General features: G+C 36.1%; 2 protein-coding genes across 2 annotated transcripts; both read left to right on the top strand.

Moving 5' to 3' along the window:
• Positions 1–1,339: 1,339 nt before the first annotated feature.
• On the top strand, positions 1,340–5,238 carry LOC130725448 (eukaryotic translation initiation factor 3 subunit B-like). The gene is made up of 11 exons (XM_057576676.1): positions 1,340–1,605; positions 1,700–1,937; positions 2,053–2,199; positions 2,425–2,553; positions 2,670–2,798; positions 2,892–2,975; positions 3,056–3,180; positions 3,303–3,495; positions 3,598–4,130; positions 4,308–4,416; positions 4,692–5,238. The coding sequence occupies exons 1-11, from the start codon at positions 1,481–1,483 to the stop codon at positions 5,022–5,024; spliced, it is 2,145 nt and encodes a 714-aa protein (XP_057432659.1). The 5' UTR covers positions 1,340–1,480; the 3' UTR covers positions 5,025–5,238.
• A 3,263-nt stretch (positions 5,239–8,501) lies between these two features.
• LOC130725442 (uncharacterized) lies at positions 8,502–14,634 on the top strand. The gene is made up of 11 exons (XM_057576669.1): positions 8,502–8,617; positions 9,333–9,524; positions 10,054–10,146; positions 10,510–10,611; positions 11,268–11,509; positions 11,685–11,816; positions 12,369–12,491; positions 12,914–13,042; positions 13,310–13,527; positions 13,640–13,793; positions 14,225–14,634. The coding sequence occupies exons 2-11, from the start codon at positions 9,347–9,349 to the stop codon at positions 14,441–14,443; spliced, it is 1,590 nt and encodes a 529-aa protein (XP_057432652.1). The 5' UTR covers positions 8,502–8,617; positions 9,333–9,346; the 3' UTR covers positions 14,444–14,634.
• Positions 14,635–14,923: the final 289 nt, after the last annotated feature.

Below are 14,923 nucleotides of genomic sequence, written 5' to 3'. Positions count from 1 at the left end.
AGTGCATTTGATGCATTAGGATAACCTCATCCAACCAAACCAAAAATATTTCTTATAGTATGCAAAGCAAGGGTAGCTCGCCTAAAAAGAAACCAAAATCAATAGAGGTGAATATTTCCTCTAATCTTCATATTTCAATATTTCAATATGCTTTCCTCAAACTAAATGTGAATAAAAAAATCCATAAGGCTCCCTCTCCTTCCTCCTATCTCTTCTTTGGTTTTAATTGTAGAACAAAACTCAACCAAGCCACTCAGGAAAAACAAAAAATGTGCAACAAAATATAACAGAAAGTATGAAAAGGAAAGAAAACCTCACATGTTGTTTTCGCACTTGAAGAATCTTCCATATAAGCTCACAACTCCAATTACAATCTACAACAAAAGTCCCATGGGTCACAACAAAGCATAAAAGATATTTAAGAAGTGATCAAACTCTTCAACCATGGTGAAGGAAAGTAGCAAGCCAATGGGACTGGGAAAAATTACATGGTTTGGAGAGGTTCTTAGTGCTTGTGACAAACTGATTTTGTGCTAGCAAACATTACAGGCATGTAAGCACATGAAGCCTGACAATGCCTAAACACACAAAAATTCTAAAATTTTAATGGATTATAATCTCAGCACTACATATTTTATTTTTATATTGTAGATCATGAGAAAGAATAAAATGAGAAATCAAAGGATTCCTGTATATATGCAGTAAATTAGACTTGAGACTTTTCCTAATTTAAAGAGATAATGAAAACAGTTTCAAGATTTGTTTTGGAAATAAATTTAGCAATGGTAAATCTTAGATAATTATGGAAAATCTTCGGTTTCAAGATTTGTTTTGAAAATAAATTTAGCAAGGAATAATCTAGGTAAATCTTAGAAAATTAGGGCAAGTCTTTTAAAATTCGGTTTCAAGATAAAATAACACAATAGAAGAGAAACTATCTAATGGAATGACACATTAAATTTTTTTTTATGAGAATTAACCTAAGAATAACACATGAGATTTTTATATATATTGATTGATTAATTGATATTGATTGATTGATGATTGATTGATTGATTTGGTTATAAATCAATAAGATGATAAAATATCATCAAATATATATATATATATTTTTAATATATAGCCACATGTTTCGAATTTAACTTTTACATCTCCCCGCGTGTTCAGTTAACTCTAAGTGTGTGTTTAGAAAACTTCTACAGATCCACGTTTAGCCCCGATCCATTTGCAGAATCAAGACGTTGGTGCTTAAGTTAAAAAAGGAAAAAAAAAAAACCAAAAGAATATTTACATCTTACACTAGAAAAATTACTTACAATATAAAAAGGCCAGTGTTAGCCGCAACACGATAACGAAGCCCTAGAATTGTATCTCATTCTCACACAAACAAACATAACTCTTCTTCCTCTACAGAAACCCTAACACCCAGCGAAGCGATAACACTCACACTCACACTCACTCAGAAGAAGGTTTGAGAGTCATGGCGGCTGTGATGATGATGATGGAAGAAATCAAGGAAAAAGCAAATCGTCTCGAAATCGATCCCTCTTCAATCGATCTCGACTCCATTCACCTCCCACCCGGTGAAGATTGCGGCATCGTCAGGTACATCAATCTCTAACCTTCTCTTTTATCGCCACTGAAATCGTAAACCCTAGGTGTTGATTTTGCAATTTTCTGTTTCTCGTCGGTTGTGTAGTGACGATGAGGATGTTTATCAAGAGGATAATCTCGAATTCGACTCTGGTTTCGGCAACATTATCGTTGTCGATAACCTCCCCGTTGTTCCTAAGGAAAAATTTGAGAAGCTTGAAGGTGTTGTTAGGAAAATCTATAGTCAGATCGGAGTTATCAAGGACGATGGTCTCTGGATGCCTGTGGATCCTGAAACGGGGAAAACCGTGGGGTATTGCTTCATTGAATACAATACTCCTCAGGTAATGTAATGCTTTGTTGATCTGTGCTATATGAGTTGTTTGTTGTTTTTGAATGTTTATTGGATTGGACTGTGGGCATTGATTTGATGGGGTTGAATTGGGTGGGTTGTTTCAGGAAGCTGAGCTTGCTAAGGAGAAGACCCACGGTTACAAATTGGACCGTGCTCACATATTTGCGGTGAACATGTTCGATGACTTTGACAGGTTTATGAAAGTTCCCAATGAGTGGGCTCCTCCTGAGACTAAACCATATACTCCTGGGGTAATGTTTACAACTGTTTGTGCTTTGCTAATATTATTATAAGCATCTAGATTAAGGCAATTCTAGGTTTCTCGTGAACCGCATTTCTATGGAATTGTGTGCATGATTGCATTACTTGTTGGATGTTGGATGGTCTTGGGTTTCTGCAATTTTTGTTTATGATTTGTGATTTGGTTGGTTTTGATAGATTTTTATGATGCTTTTTGGTCTTGATATCTTTTACAGGAAAATCTTCAACACTGGCTCACCGATGCCAAGGCCCGAGACCAGTTTGTGATTCGTGCGGGTTCAGATACTGAAGTTTTGTGGAATGATGCTAGGCATTTGAAGCCTGATCCTGTTTACAAGCGTACTGTGAGTGGATATTATATTTCAATAACTTTCAATATATGATGTTTACTAGCTCGGTATTTCCTTTCCACAACCAATTTTTATCCCTTTGTGATGTGTTTATATTTTCTGTATTACAGTATTGGACTGAGAGTTTTGTGCAATGGTCCCCTTTGGGCACATACTTGGCAACAGTTCACAGGCAGGGGGCAGCAGTCTGGGGAGGTGCCACAACCTTCAATCGTCTCATGCGTTATGCTCATCCTCAGGTTTTATGAGTTTTATTTTGCCTTTTCTTTGTGGACATTGACTTCGTTTCCCCTATTTCTATTCTAAAGTATTTATATTAATATGAATTGCAGGTAAAACTCATTGATTTTTCACCTGGTGAGCGATACTTGGTTACTTATAGTAGCCATGAACCAAGCAATCCCCGTGATGCTAATGTAAGTATTTTTTCTATGTTTATAATTTTATTTGAATTTTTTCCTGGATAAGGTTTCTAACATCAGCTTTCTTCTTGTAGAGAGTTGTGATTAATATATTTGATGTGAGAACTGGTAAAGTGATGCGGGATTTCAAAGGAAGTGCTGATGATTTTGCAATTGGAGGTACTGGAGGTGTCACTGGGGTGTCATGGCCTGTTTTCAAGTATAACTCTCTCTCTCTCTTCCTCTCTGTGTGTGTGCGTGTCAGTGTGGGTGTATCTGTGTCTAGGTTAAGTGTTTTAGCATCTGACATGGCCAGTGATAAATGTGGTACTATCTTTGCAGATGGAGTAGTGGAGATAAGTACTTTGCAAGGATGGGGAAAAATGTACTCTCTGTATATGAGACAGAGACCTTCTCCCTGGTTGACAAAAAATCATTGAAGGTTGAAAATATAATGGATTTTAGCTGGTCCCCAACTGATCCAATCATTGCACTCTTTGTTCCTGAGAGTGGTGGTGGTAACCAGCCTGCTAGGGTAAGTTTGTATTTTCCTTGCCTTCTCTGGCCAGTGATTGAGAATTCTTTTACTTGGTTATTTTTAGTTAATGGTGATATATTTTGTATAATTATTTTATAGGTTAGTCTGATCCAAATTCCTAGCAAAGAGGAACTCAGGCAGAAGAACCTTTTTAGTGTCAGTGATTGCAAGATGTACTGGCAGAGCAATGGAGATTACCTAGCTGTTAATGTAGACCGATATACTAAAACTAAAAAAAGCACATACACTGGCTTTGAGCTTTTCCGCATAAAAGAGCGAGACATACCAATTGAGGTTCTGGAGCTTGAGAATAAGAATGATAAGATTATTGCCTTTGCATGGGAGCCTAAAGGCCACAGGTTTGTAGTTATTCATGGTGAAAACCCTAAGCCTGACATTAGTATTTACTCTATGCGGACTGCTCAGCACCCTGGTCGGGTTTCAAAGCTCACTACTCTGAAAGGCAAGCAGGCAAATGCTCTGTTTTGGTCACCTGCAGGTCGCTTCATTGTACTAGCAGGTTTGAAAGGCTTAAATGGACAGTTGGAGTTTTACAATGTCGATGAACTTGAAACCATGGCAACTGCAGATCATTTTATGGCAACAGATATTGAATGGGATCCAACTGGAAGGTATATAAGTAATGGTTTAGCAATTGAAGGCAGAAATTTGTGGCTTAATCTTTGTGTAAAATCAGTCTAAAATGGCATTTGCCTTAGAAGTGTTGAATTTTTGTTACTTAAGAATACTGAATCTTTGACTTATTAATTATCACAAATTTATGTTTGATAACCCTTTTTATACTACAGGTATGTTGCAACTGCTGTGACTTCAGTTCATGAAATGGAAAATGGTTTCAACATATGGTCTTTCAATGGCAAGCATCTTTATCGTATATTGAAGGATCACTTCTTTCAGGTAATTAGTTTTCATTTGTACCGGAGGCATTGTTGGCCATTATGTGCATTACGGTTGTGCAATTAATGATTTATAGATGTACAATGTCTAAGATTTAGATTAGATGGGGATAGGTTTTAAATTTTGTGATATAGAATTTACGCACTGAAATTGTCATGGCCCTCAATGCCAATGCTCATGTTTTGGCAGTCAGCTTTTAGAGTAACTCTTTGCTAGTATTTTTTTTGTGAATATTGCTCAATCCCATGTTCTTATAATTTTTTTTTTAAATATAGTTCTTGTGGAGACCAAGGCCGCCATCTTTCTTGACTCCTGAGAAAGAGGAAGAGATTGCAAAGAGCTTAAAGAAGTATAGTAAGAAATATGAGGCAGAAGATCAAGATGTGTCATTGTTGCTGAGTGAGCAGGAGCGCGAGAAGCGTAGGATGTTGAAAGAAGATTGGGACAAGTGGGTTAGTGAATGGAAGCGGATGCATGAAGAAGAGAAGTTACAGAGGGAAGAGCTTAGAGATGGAGAGGCAAGTGATGAAGAGGAGGAATACGAGGCCAAGGACATTGAAGTCGAGGAAGTCATCGATGTATCTGAAGAGGTCCTTCACTTTGAGTAGGGTTAAGAGTGAAGGACTGGAGTTGGTGAATTTAAAACCATTTTATATACTTGTCGAATTGTAGTGACTTTAGTTGGTGGGGGATTAAACTCGATTTTGTAGGTTTTCATGATTTATTTTTCTAGTTTTTCTTTTATTACGGAAGGAATTCTTATTTTTTCCTGAAACTTAAATGAGGCAATTTTGCCACCCCTTGGGGCTGGAACTCACAGAAGTCTGTTCACTCATGTTCCCATGCATTTTCGCACTAACAGAAAGCATGAAAAATAATGAAGGAATGCTAAGTGTGAGTAAAACAATAGTCTGTTTCTGCATTCTATTATTGGCAAAATGCAATTCTCTCTTGGGGTTGAGGATTATTATTGCACAGCATCTTCTCTACTCAGTTGGTACACCCACACCCAAATATTAGACACTTTTGAACACCTTTTTTTTCTTTTCTCTTTCTATCTCTTTTTAAAATACATCATATTTATCACTTTTTTCTTTTCCATCTCTTTCTAGTGGTTTATATCCTTTGGGTGTTTACCAATCGTTATTCAATGTGCAAACACACGCAAACGCACTGAGATGGAAAATGAATAATTCTTTTTTATAAACTAAAATGAAAGTCGGTTGCATTCCATTGGTACCAAGACACTATGTAACAATTGAAAATAAAGACAACAAATTTGTTACTGAACCCGAATTTTTGGTTTTATTAGGTGAATCTTCTTTCGACTACTCTACAAGTGTGTCCCTATATGTTCTTTTTTTTAGGTTACTGTCTTCGTTGACTCCTCTCACTCTCACCATTTATTTTCTTCACTTCATTGTTCTTCTTCCCTCCTTTTGCAGCTTCTGACCCATTGATGTCTACATCCATTATTAGGTCACTAGTTCACTTTTGCTATATGCATGTTGTGTGGTGGCTTCTGCATTGTAGTTTTAGAGTCTGGCCAATCTGGATTGGAATTGACTAAAGCAAGTCCATGGATTTTCCGCCAATACTGTACTGCAGTAAACCCAATGCTACCTCAAAAAAGCATGAGGGAAATGACAAGTCACTTCTTTACTTGTCTTCTCTATGTACATGGATGACAATCGGCCTCGGACCTATTTGGTACCTGCTAAAAATATCCACAATAAATAGGGTAAAAACCCGCTAAATGAGTATAGGGTTGGGTATGAGTAATTACTCGCAAAAATTAGTGGGTGCAGGTATGGGTACTATAGAACCCAACCCGCCCCATACCCGCACACACTTTATTAAATATTTTATTATGAATATACAACACTTGAAAGTGTATATATCAATAAACTTAATTGAAGTTATAACTTTCAAACTTACTCTGTTAAAAATGAATAATTTTACTAATTAAATATTTGGATAATCTTTTGTATTTTAAATTAATGTTATTTATTTTATAATAGTAGTTATATTATATTCTGTTGGATAGCTATTATTTTTTGACATGGGGTTCCGGGCTATTTGTTTGGAAACGGATAGCCTCCAGTTATTCCATTGTTGGAATAAGCCTCAGGATGGGAGGTCTTATTTAGCATTTCTTGTTCGTGAATGCATTGGTCTTTGTCGTTTTTTGATGTTGTTCGTTTTTCTTTTGTTCGTCGTTCTGGCAACTGTTGCAAATTTTCTTGCCCGGGAAGCTTCCTCTTACGCCGGTTTAGTGTGGATTGAGGAAGTTCCCCTGGCAGCTAGCTCGTTTGTAATTTCTGACACTTTGGCTTCGGTGCCTTCCCGTTCTTAATGATATTTGATATGTTTCAAAAAAAAAATTCCGTTGGAGAATGAAAATTATATTTTCATTAACTAAATTGTGGGTAATGGGTACGGGTACAGGCATATAGGTACCCAGAGGGTACGGGGACGAACATTCAAATTGCTACCCACACGGGTATGGGAACCAACATTTTTGAAAACGCGGGTACATGAATGAGTACTATAGTACCCTACCCAGACCCTACAATTGTCATCCCTATCTATGTACTATAGTTTAAAATTTCTTCATTCTCCTATGAAAAACTACTCTCTTATTTGAGAGTTTTTAAAATGGGGAAGAGTTTGAACTTTAAAGTATTCATGAAAACCTTTTAAAAGCCCTCATCCATTTGCTTTTATGAGTTTCCCAAAATTAAGGGGTTGTGAGATTTTGAACTTTCAAAATAAGTGAAAAACTTATCCTCCCTCTCTTCACTTCCCATCCCATATTCTTAATTCCTCTCAAAATATTTCTCTTCCCTTTCCTAAAAACTCCAAATAAAATCTTCGGTTTAGGTATTGTGTTCGGAAAAAACCTTATTTGGAGAGTTAGTTAGCAGATAAATATTAATTTGACCATATTTTCCGTAATAATTTAAGCACTTACATGTGTTAATCATGTAAAATATTCATCAAATTCTCTATTTTCTCTTATATTTTTTTTATCATTCTTCTTCCACTATAGTTCAAACAGAGCTTAAAAGGGTTGGCTTGGGAAAGGTACCCGTTTGAAGATGATGAGGGTGAAGTCAAGTCACAACAAGTTCACAGCTCACGAGCTCATTGCCAACTCCTAACTATAAGATCTATTAACATCATAGGTGGTCCTATATGTGGTTACCTCTTTATTTAAGGACTTGGCGTTTCTTGGAGACTGGTTAATTTCAATTGCTTGACAAAGACATAACTGTTCGCAAAAAGGATTTTATGTATAACGATTGTGATGATACATGTGCTGAACCTTTTGGCTAGATTACAAAATTAGGTTGTGACTAATTTTGTGATAAGAATTTTAAAAGCAGAACATATGAGCATATTTTAGTTCCATTTAGTTTATGTTAAATTATGAAGTTGACTTTAAATCTTAATCAAACTGATTATTAGCTATCCACTGATCCTCTTACATGGCACAGGTTGAATATATGTGGTGATCCCATCAAACATCTTCAGCTTCTTAATCCTCTTACTGAAAAAGAGGCTTTCTTCAAACTTATCTGATGTTGAAATATTTAGTAGTATTAACAAGAGGCTGGAGGAAAAGTAGTAAAAGCAATAAGAGAGCAAACTCATATATATCACATTGCTTTCAGATGGTTGAATTCATAAAATATATTTGAGAGTTCAGTTTATAAGTACTAAAACGAAAAACATTAGGATACACGAAACAATAACTACTACTCTAAACACTCACTTTTATGGTGGTTTTTAACCACCACAAAGTAAGTGTGGGAGTGGTTTACGAGTGTTAAGTGGTCTACTACTTGTCCTAAAAACAACAACAACATAAGCGAGTTTGATTTTAATTTCTTGGTAGAAAATTGACGTTTAGTAGCAATCATTTTTATAGTACCGACAGTTTTTTACCACTACTCAATGTCATTTTTCCACGGAATGACTAAAATGAAATTCGCTTACAAACTAATTTCACCGTTAACCCTAATAATTTTTTTTTTTTTTAATTTTGCTCTACAAGTAAAAGCCTTCGTTGCATTGATTCAATTTCAAATGATGCTTCACCCTGCGTGTTGTCCGCATAGCTGCTGCACAATACAAAATCTCCTCCGATGACCATGATCCCCCCGAGCGACACGGCCCTGGTTCAACCACCACCCAAGTAAGCTTTGACCCTCTTTCACAGATCATGCTTCACTCAACTTTGCACTCACTTTAAGAAATGGGAATCCTCCAACTTCCAATCTTTTTTCTCTCAATCCAAAACCGTGCTTTCTTTCCCCTCTTTTCTCTTCCCATCACTCATTACTTTGACCCTCTTTTTCTTCTCTCACACCAGACAGACATCACATGCTGCTGCATTTTGCAATTTTTACAAAAAGCAGAGATTTTTCATTTGTCGGTTTTTCAAAAAAGTGCTATAACTAGTACTCAAATGGAAGATGCACTCTTTGTTTAGTGTACACCCGCAGAAAAAGAAGAGTGATTGTGACTCTTCCTTAGAGCAAGCACTGCATTCAAAAAAATTCCCTTTTTCTTCTTCTTGTTCTCCTTCTGCACACTGCACAACAAAACACCCTTTATTTATTTTCTTCTTAAAATTTCATTCTTTTTCTCCAACTCTGCCACCCCTTTTGCTTTAATTTTTCAATTTTGGGTTTTTTAACTTTTTTTCATCACTTCAGGGTTCGTTCTGTAATTCCCAGAATTAAAAATTTGATTTTTTTGGTTTCATTCACTGTTTGTGGTGCCAATGAGATATCAGAAACCTGTTTCTCTCTGAATTTGAAGTCATTGTTTGTGGATTTTTGATTGCTGGATAATGGGAAAGTACTTGTGTTTCAAATGTGATGTATAGTGAAAATCTTGTTTGACAGTTTTAGTGGCTGCAATGGGTGGTGATGGTATAGTTGAAGTTGTGGGTGGTAAAGGGTGCTCGAGGCTGTTTTCATCTTCATTCAGAGGTCTTCAACCAATGGAGCCAGTGTCTCCTGCTTCATCCTCTTCACGAGTTCGATCAAGTGCTCCTTTTGCTGGTCTTGTTATATGTGTTACTGGTTTATCTAAAGGTGTGGATTCATGTATTCAATGTTTTCATCTATGTTTAGTTGGATTTCATTTCATATTCTCCTTTTCTCCTTTTTCTTCTTTGTAATTCCAATCTGTTTGTAGCAATCAGAAAGAAAGTGTTTTCATAGCATTTTTCTTTTTGAGAAAGAGTATTCTTTCTGTCCCTCTCATTTTTCTCATGATTCTTGACTGAGAAGGAAGGGAGGGGAGAAAGGTATTGGTGATTGTGCTAGTAAACACTAAGCAAATTGAAGAAGAGGTTGAGAAATGAGTGAGCAAATTGAAGAGGAGGTTGAGAAATGAGAGATTAGTATTTTCTATGAAATCTAATTTCCTCTGTTCTCTTCTGTTTTGATTTGTCTTTATGGCATAAAAAAAGTTTACACAAGCGGTTGAAACTTGAAAAGGTGTAGCTTTAGTTAGCTATGACACTAAGAGTAGATATTTGCTGTTACATTCCTCTCTCTTTCATGAGAAGTTAACCTTCACACTGTTTTGTTTCTGTTCTATGGCTTGGTATTTTGGCAGAAACAAGGAATCAGGTCAGGGAAGCTACGGAGAGATTAGGCGGCCAGTATAGCTCCAATCTGCATCCCCAATGTACCCACTTGGTGGTTCAAATATCCTTTCCTGCTAAAGTTATCTGAATTTTCCTACACAATAATAGCAATAGGCCAATAGCATGATGCTGTAGTAGGAAGATGCGATTCTCATACACTGTCGTAATTTCGCAATATGGAGAGAGAAAATCTGTCAAATCCACAAAGTTAACAAGATGTTATACTTAGGGTGGTATACTTTAACTAAATTTATTTTTACTATTTTCAGAAAGATCTTAGTATGTTATACTTAGAGTTAGTAGTCTCTCATGATCAGGAAGTCAGCATGTTTTTTTTTCCATCTATAACCCCTACCATTGGAACTCCTCTAGTACAGTTGTGTTGTCTGGCTCATTTCCGCATGAAATCTTTAACATCAAATACAGCTTTGGTGGACGCAAGTTGGAGCATGCACTGAAGCATGGAGCGAAAAATGGTCTCCTTGTTGTCACACTTGGTTGGTTTGTGGATAGTGTCAGGAAAAATGGTAATTGAACTGATTCGGTTTTCTATAGACATGTTTTGGATTGGCTTGCTTTCTTGCTGATTGAAATTCAGCCCTTGTGTTATGAAGTCTTGCAATACAGGAACGTGAAACAACTTTCATACATGCCTCTTTTCACCTCATGTTGAAATTAGGCTGCTTTGTTGACTGTATCTGGTGCACATTCTATAGCGATTACAGTCATTGGTGCAGTTTGTGGCGATTTCATGTCTAAATACTGTTTCTCGTTAGAGGATAAGTTGCCAAGCCTAAATTGATTCATTGATCTTTTTATTTCATTTTTTCAAATCATTAGACTTGGCAATTGCAAATTGCTAATCTGCAAAAGCAACTTGTTGGACTGTTGATGTAGAAAGGAGGTTGTCAAATAGGTGCTTTGATTTAGCAATAGCAACTTGTTGCACTTGATAAAAATAGTATAAATAAGCCAATAAGATATTTTCATGTGTGGATATAATCACATGGATTTTCAGTTTTAATGGATCATTTAATATTTCATCATTTTTTTTCAGTCTCTGAATTGATTTAAACAATTAAATAGAATAATTGAATGGTTGTATCCAGAACTATTTATGAATTTTAATCATACGTACTGTGTAATTGTTATGAACTGAATGCATTTTCTTGTGTCTGTGCAGTGAGGTTGACTGAATCGCATTATAGTGTTAAGAGTTACGGGGATAACAATATGCGCTTGGATGATTTTAAACTGCTTACTCGGTATACAGAAGCTGAAAACTATTGCCTTCCTGCAAGAATCCATGAAACCAAGCATGCTCATAGTGTTGAAGAAATTCAAAGATTCTCTGGGAGAGAGTCAACTTTGTCGGGATGTTCCATCTATGTTGATCCCGGCATTTCATCTGAATTGTGCACCAAGGTAAAATTATATGTTCTAACAATAAATACCCAGACATTTTATAAATTTACTTGTGCAAGTTTTCTTCATGATATGGAATCTGTTATAGGAGAGTCGGTGTCAGCTTCCTTTTTAAGCTGGTGCATGATTCAAGTGCTCTTGAGTGTCACATTTATATGTTGAACATGTTTGATAGGTTGTTGAGACTGCCTCAAGAGAAGGTGCTCGTTTGGTGGAACAATGGTTTGTTGGCTGCAATGTTAGTCATGTAGTGACTGAAGGGACATCCATCCAAAGATATCTTGGATACTCTAGTAACCTCGTTACAGTAAGTGCTTCTAAACTGCATATTAGTGTTTGTCTGTCTTAGAATTCGGGTTAGGCCTAACTCTACCCCAAAAGCTAGCTTATGGTTGCCCTCCCATGTATAAGGACTTATTAGGCCGCCATACCTCTAGTCAATGCGAGACTTCTCAATAGTCAATACACCCCCTCACGCCCAGGACTGGACATCTGGAGTGTGGATTTGCAGTAATAAACATGTGTGAGTGGTCCATTTTGGGTGTTCTCCAATAAGTGAATCTTTGAATTTTGGTTAGGCCTAACTCTACCCCAAAAGCTAGCTTAGGGGTTAGGGTTGCCCTCCCATTTATAAGGACTTATTAGGCCATGTCTCTTGTCAATTGAGGCTTCTCAACAGTTTGAACATGAGGATGTCCTCTTGGAGGCGTGAAACTTTCTGAAGCTCAAACTGTTTGCGCGTTCCACTATTTTGCTTTTTAATCTTTGGGAAGACATTAACATGTTATTAATTATTATATGCTTGGTAAGCCTCTACGGTATATCACAGTGAAGTTCTCTGATATATGACATGTTTCAGCCTCTGTGGATCCTCAAGACCGCTAAGGAGAAAAATGTGCAAAGACTTGTTCACATGTCTGCTGATTTGGCAAAGCAAGTTGGTTTGATGCTTGAAGACATTAACAATGGCATTTCAGGGAAGGTGATTTCCTCGTGATTAGTCTTATCTTATTTTCTAAAGCGCTTTCTGGCTAAGTATAATTTTCATGAACATGGAAACAATAATGTTTAACTAAACCTCTCTCTAGTAATTTACTCATGTTAAACCTCAAGTTTTACTCATGTATCATGGTTTAATTTCTAACAAATTATAGGACTTCCGTCTTGTGTTTCATATTTTGTTTTGATTTGTCCAATAGACATTTTTTAAATAAAATGGAAGAAGTAATAGTGTTGTCCAGTTCTTCACTTTTTAGAAAATCAAATGCACCCATGGGAAACAAAGCCGGCTCATGGTTCAACCGGTCAGTCCAATCGAGTTTGCAAAATGTTGCTATAAGGTGTAGACGCCTTAGATTTCCTCCCTTCTCATGGATTGTGATATGAATTTTATTGACATATCAGGAAGTAATAAAGCAAAAAGTCCATGGTGATCTTCAGGGCAGTAAAAGTGAAGTTAGTTACAAAGAAAGGCAACAAATTGTAAATTCGGCAAAAATTGGAGTTAGAAACCGCCGTGGCCGTCGAATGCAGGTCAGCCATTCATTCACTAGTTTCTTCTCTTTTTCCCAATGTTATTGCATGTCTTAGATGCTGCAACCTTCATATTTAAATTTGTAGCTTGTATCCATATACTATCCATGTGATTCGAGTTAATAATTCTGTGCACGAATGAGTTTAGAAAGGTATTATTCGCACTGAAGATTTCAAGTTTATGAAACTCAGGCCTTGCATAGAGGACTTAGTTTCAAATTTCAACGAGTGATTGCTTGCATGTTTGATTTGAACATGGTTTTGTAGACTTGTCAGACTCCAATTCGTCCTATAACACCCAACAATCTCCTGGACTCCATCAGCTGGTCGATATCCGAACCAACTTCAACTGCTTCTATTTACACAGACTCTTTCAGTGTTGAAGATCCCAGTGAAAATTGCAATTCAATATTTTTTGAATCAAAAGGGGATGGCAAGGATTCAGAAGCTTCATTTGCAAACTCCACTCGTCCTCTAACAGAAAGGTTGTTATTAACTCTCTTTATTTGCATCTTTTCCTGATGTTAGCAGACATGTGACAAATTACTGGGATTTTTCTAAACTTTTTTCAACATCATTTTTGTGGCTTTTTTGCAGTGAGAAATCTGAGTTGATATTTAAAAACCATTTTCTTACTATACTCTTCCCAATAGACCGATTTTCTGAGATGGGTCCTTCTTCAAGAACATTTTTCAGCCACAGCGGTTTTACTTGTCTTCAGGTGTTGGATCATATCCAGGCATTTTATCAGGTACAACATTTTTTCTTTTGGAAACTTGCAAGCCATCTTTGGCTTTTCACTTATGACTACCTAAATTTATGTTCTTTTGTTGATTAAAGTTATACACAGTTTGAAGTTCTTAATTGAAATTTAATTTGACTAAAAAGTAAAAAGGCCTTCTTTTGTACCCACCAATCTCATGAATTCTTTAGCAATTTCCCACAAGAGAAGAGTGAAATTCTAATGAAATAACTTTGACAGTTGGTTGAGTAATTCTGATTAAATAAGCATATAGATGGAAACAACTTGAAAGAAGTTTTAGATTTCTAAAATAACAAGTTTTGAAAAATCAAGAAAATACTAAAACAATAAGGAATGATGATGGAGGTAGTATTCTGTTCTGTTATGCTTTCATTCATGTAGCACTTCCACTAATGAGACAATGAATGTGATGATGATAGGAGAACATGTCAAGCCAGGAAATAGAAGCAGCAATTCACACTGACTCAAGACACGCTGATAGGCTTCGATCGGTGTACTCGAGTAAGGAAACAGCAGAACATGGCTGTGTGATGTTCAAACGGATTGAATTCATAGGTAGTCGTACAAGTTTTGAAATGTTGAAGCGTGTAGCCGGGGACAACAACTCCAACGTGTATGAACTATTACTTAGGGCGTAAAGGTACATCACATGTGTGTGTGCTGCAAGTTACACAAGCTAGTAACTGGCAACACCTATTTTTTAAAAGGATTATCACTGTAATATGAAGATGTAAATGTTGTTGGTTTTGGATATGGAAAAAGAAAAAAGTATAGTTGGTTTTGGGTGCTGATTTCATTAATGTATTAATGTGTTTGTTTATTAATATTATATTTGTTGTGTGTCTTGGGTGAAGTGCATTTGCAAAATATCAATGCTTAGATGCTAATTTGGATTAGTCCAGGCAGTGACAAAAATCAAAGATAAATGTAAAATGAGAAATTAAAAACTAAGCCTAAAAACAACCTATCAACGATGCTAATTTGATAGTATCACATGATATTAAATTCCAATCTTTTGTATAATTTTGGTATTTTGTAAATAAATTTATTTATATTCAGTGAATTATGAATATAAATAGAAAACATATGTTTTTTAATAAATAAATGAACAATAAACA

The sequence above is a fragment of the Lotus japonicus genome, chromosome 1, assembly GCF_012489685.1.
Source record: "Lotus japonicus ecotype B-129 chromosome 1, LjGifu_v1.2".
NCBI lineage: Eukaryota > Viridiplantae > Streptophyta > Magnoliopsida > Fabales > Fabaceae > Lotus > Lotus japonicus.
Note: the sequence above shows the minus strand (reverse complement) of the source record. Positions and strands in the feature narration are given on the sequence as shown.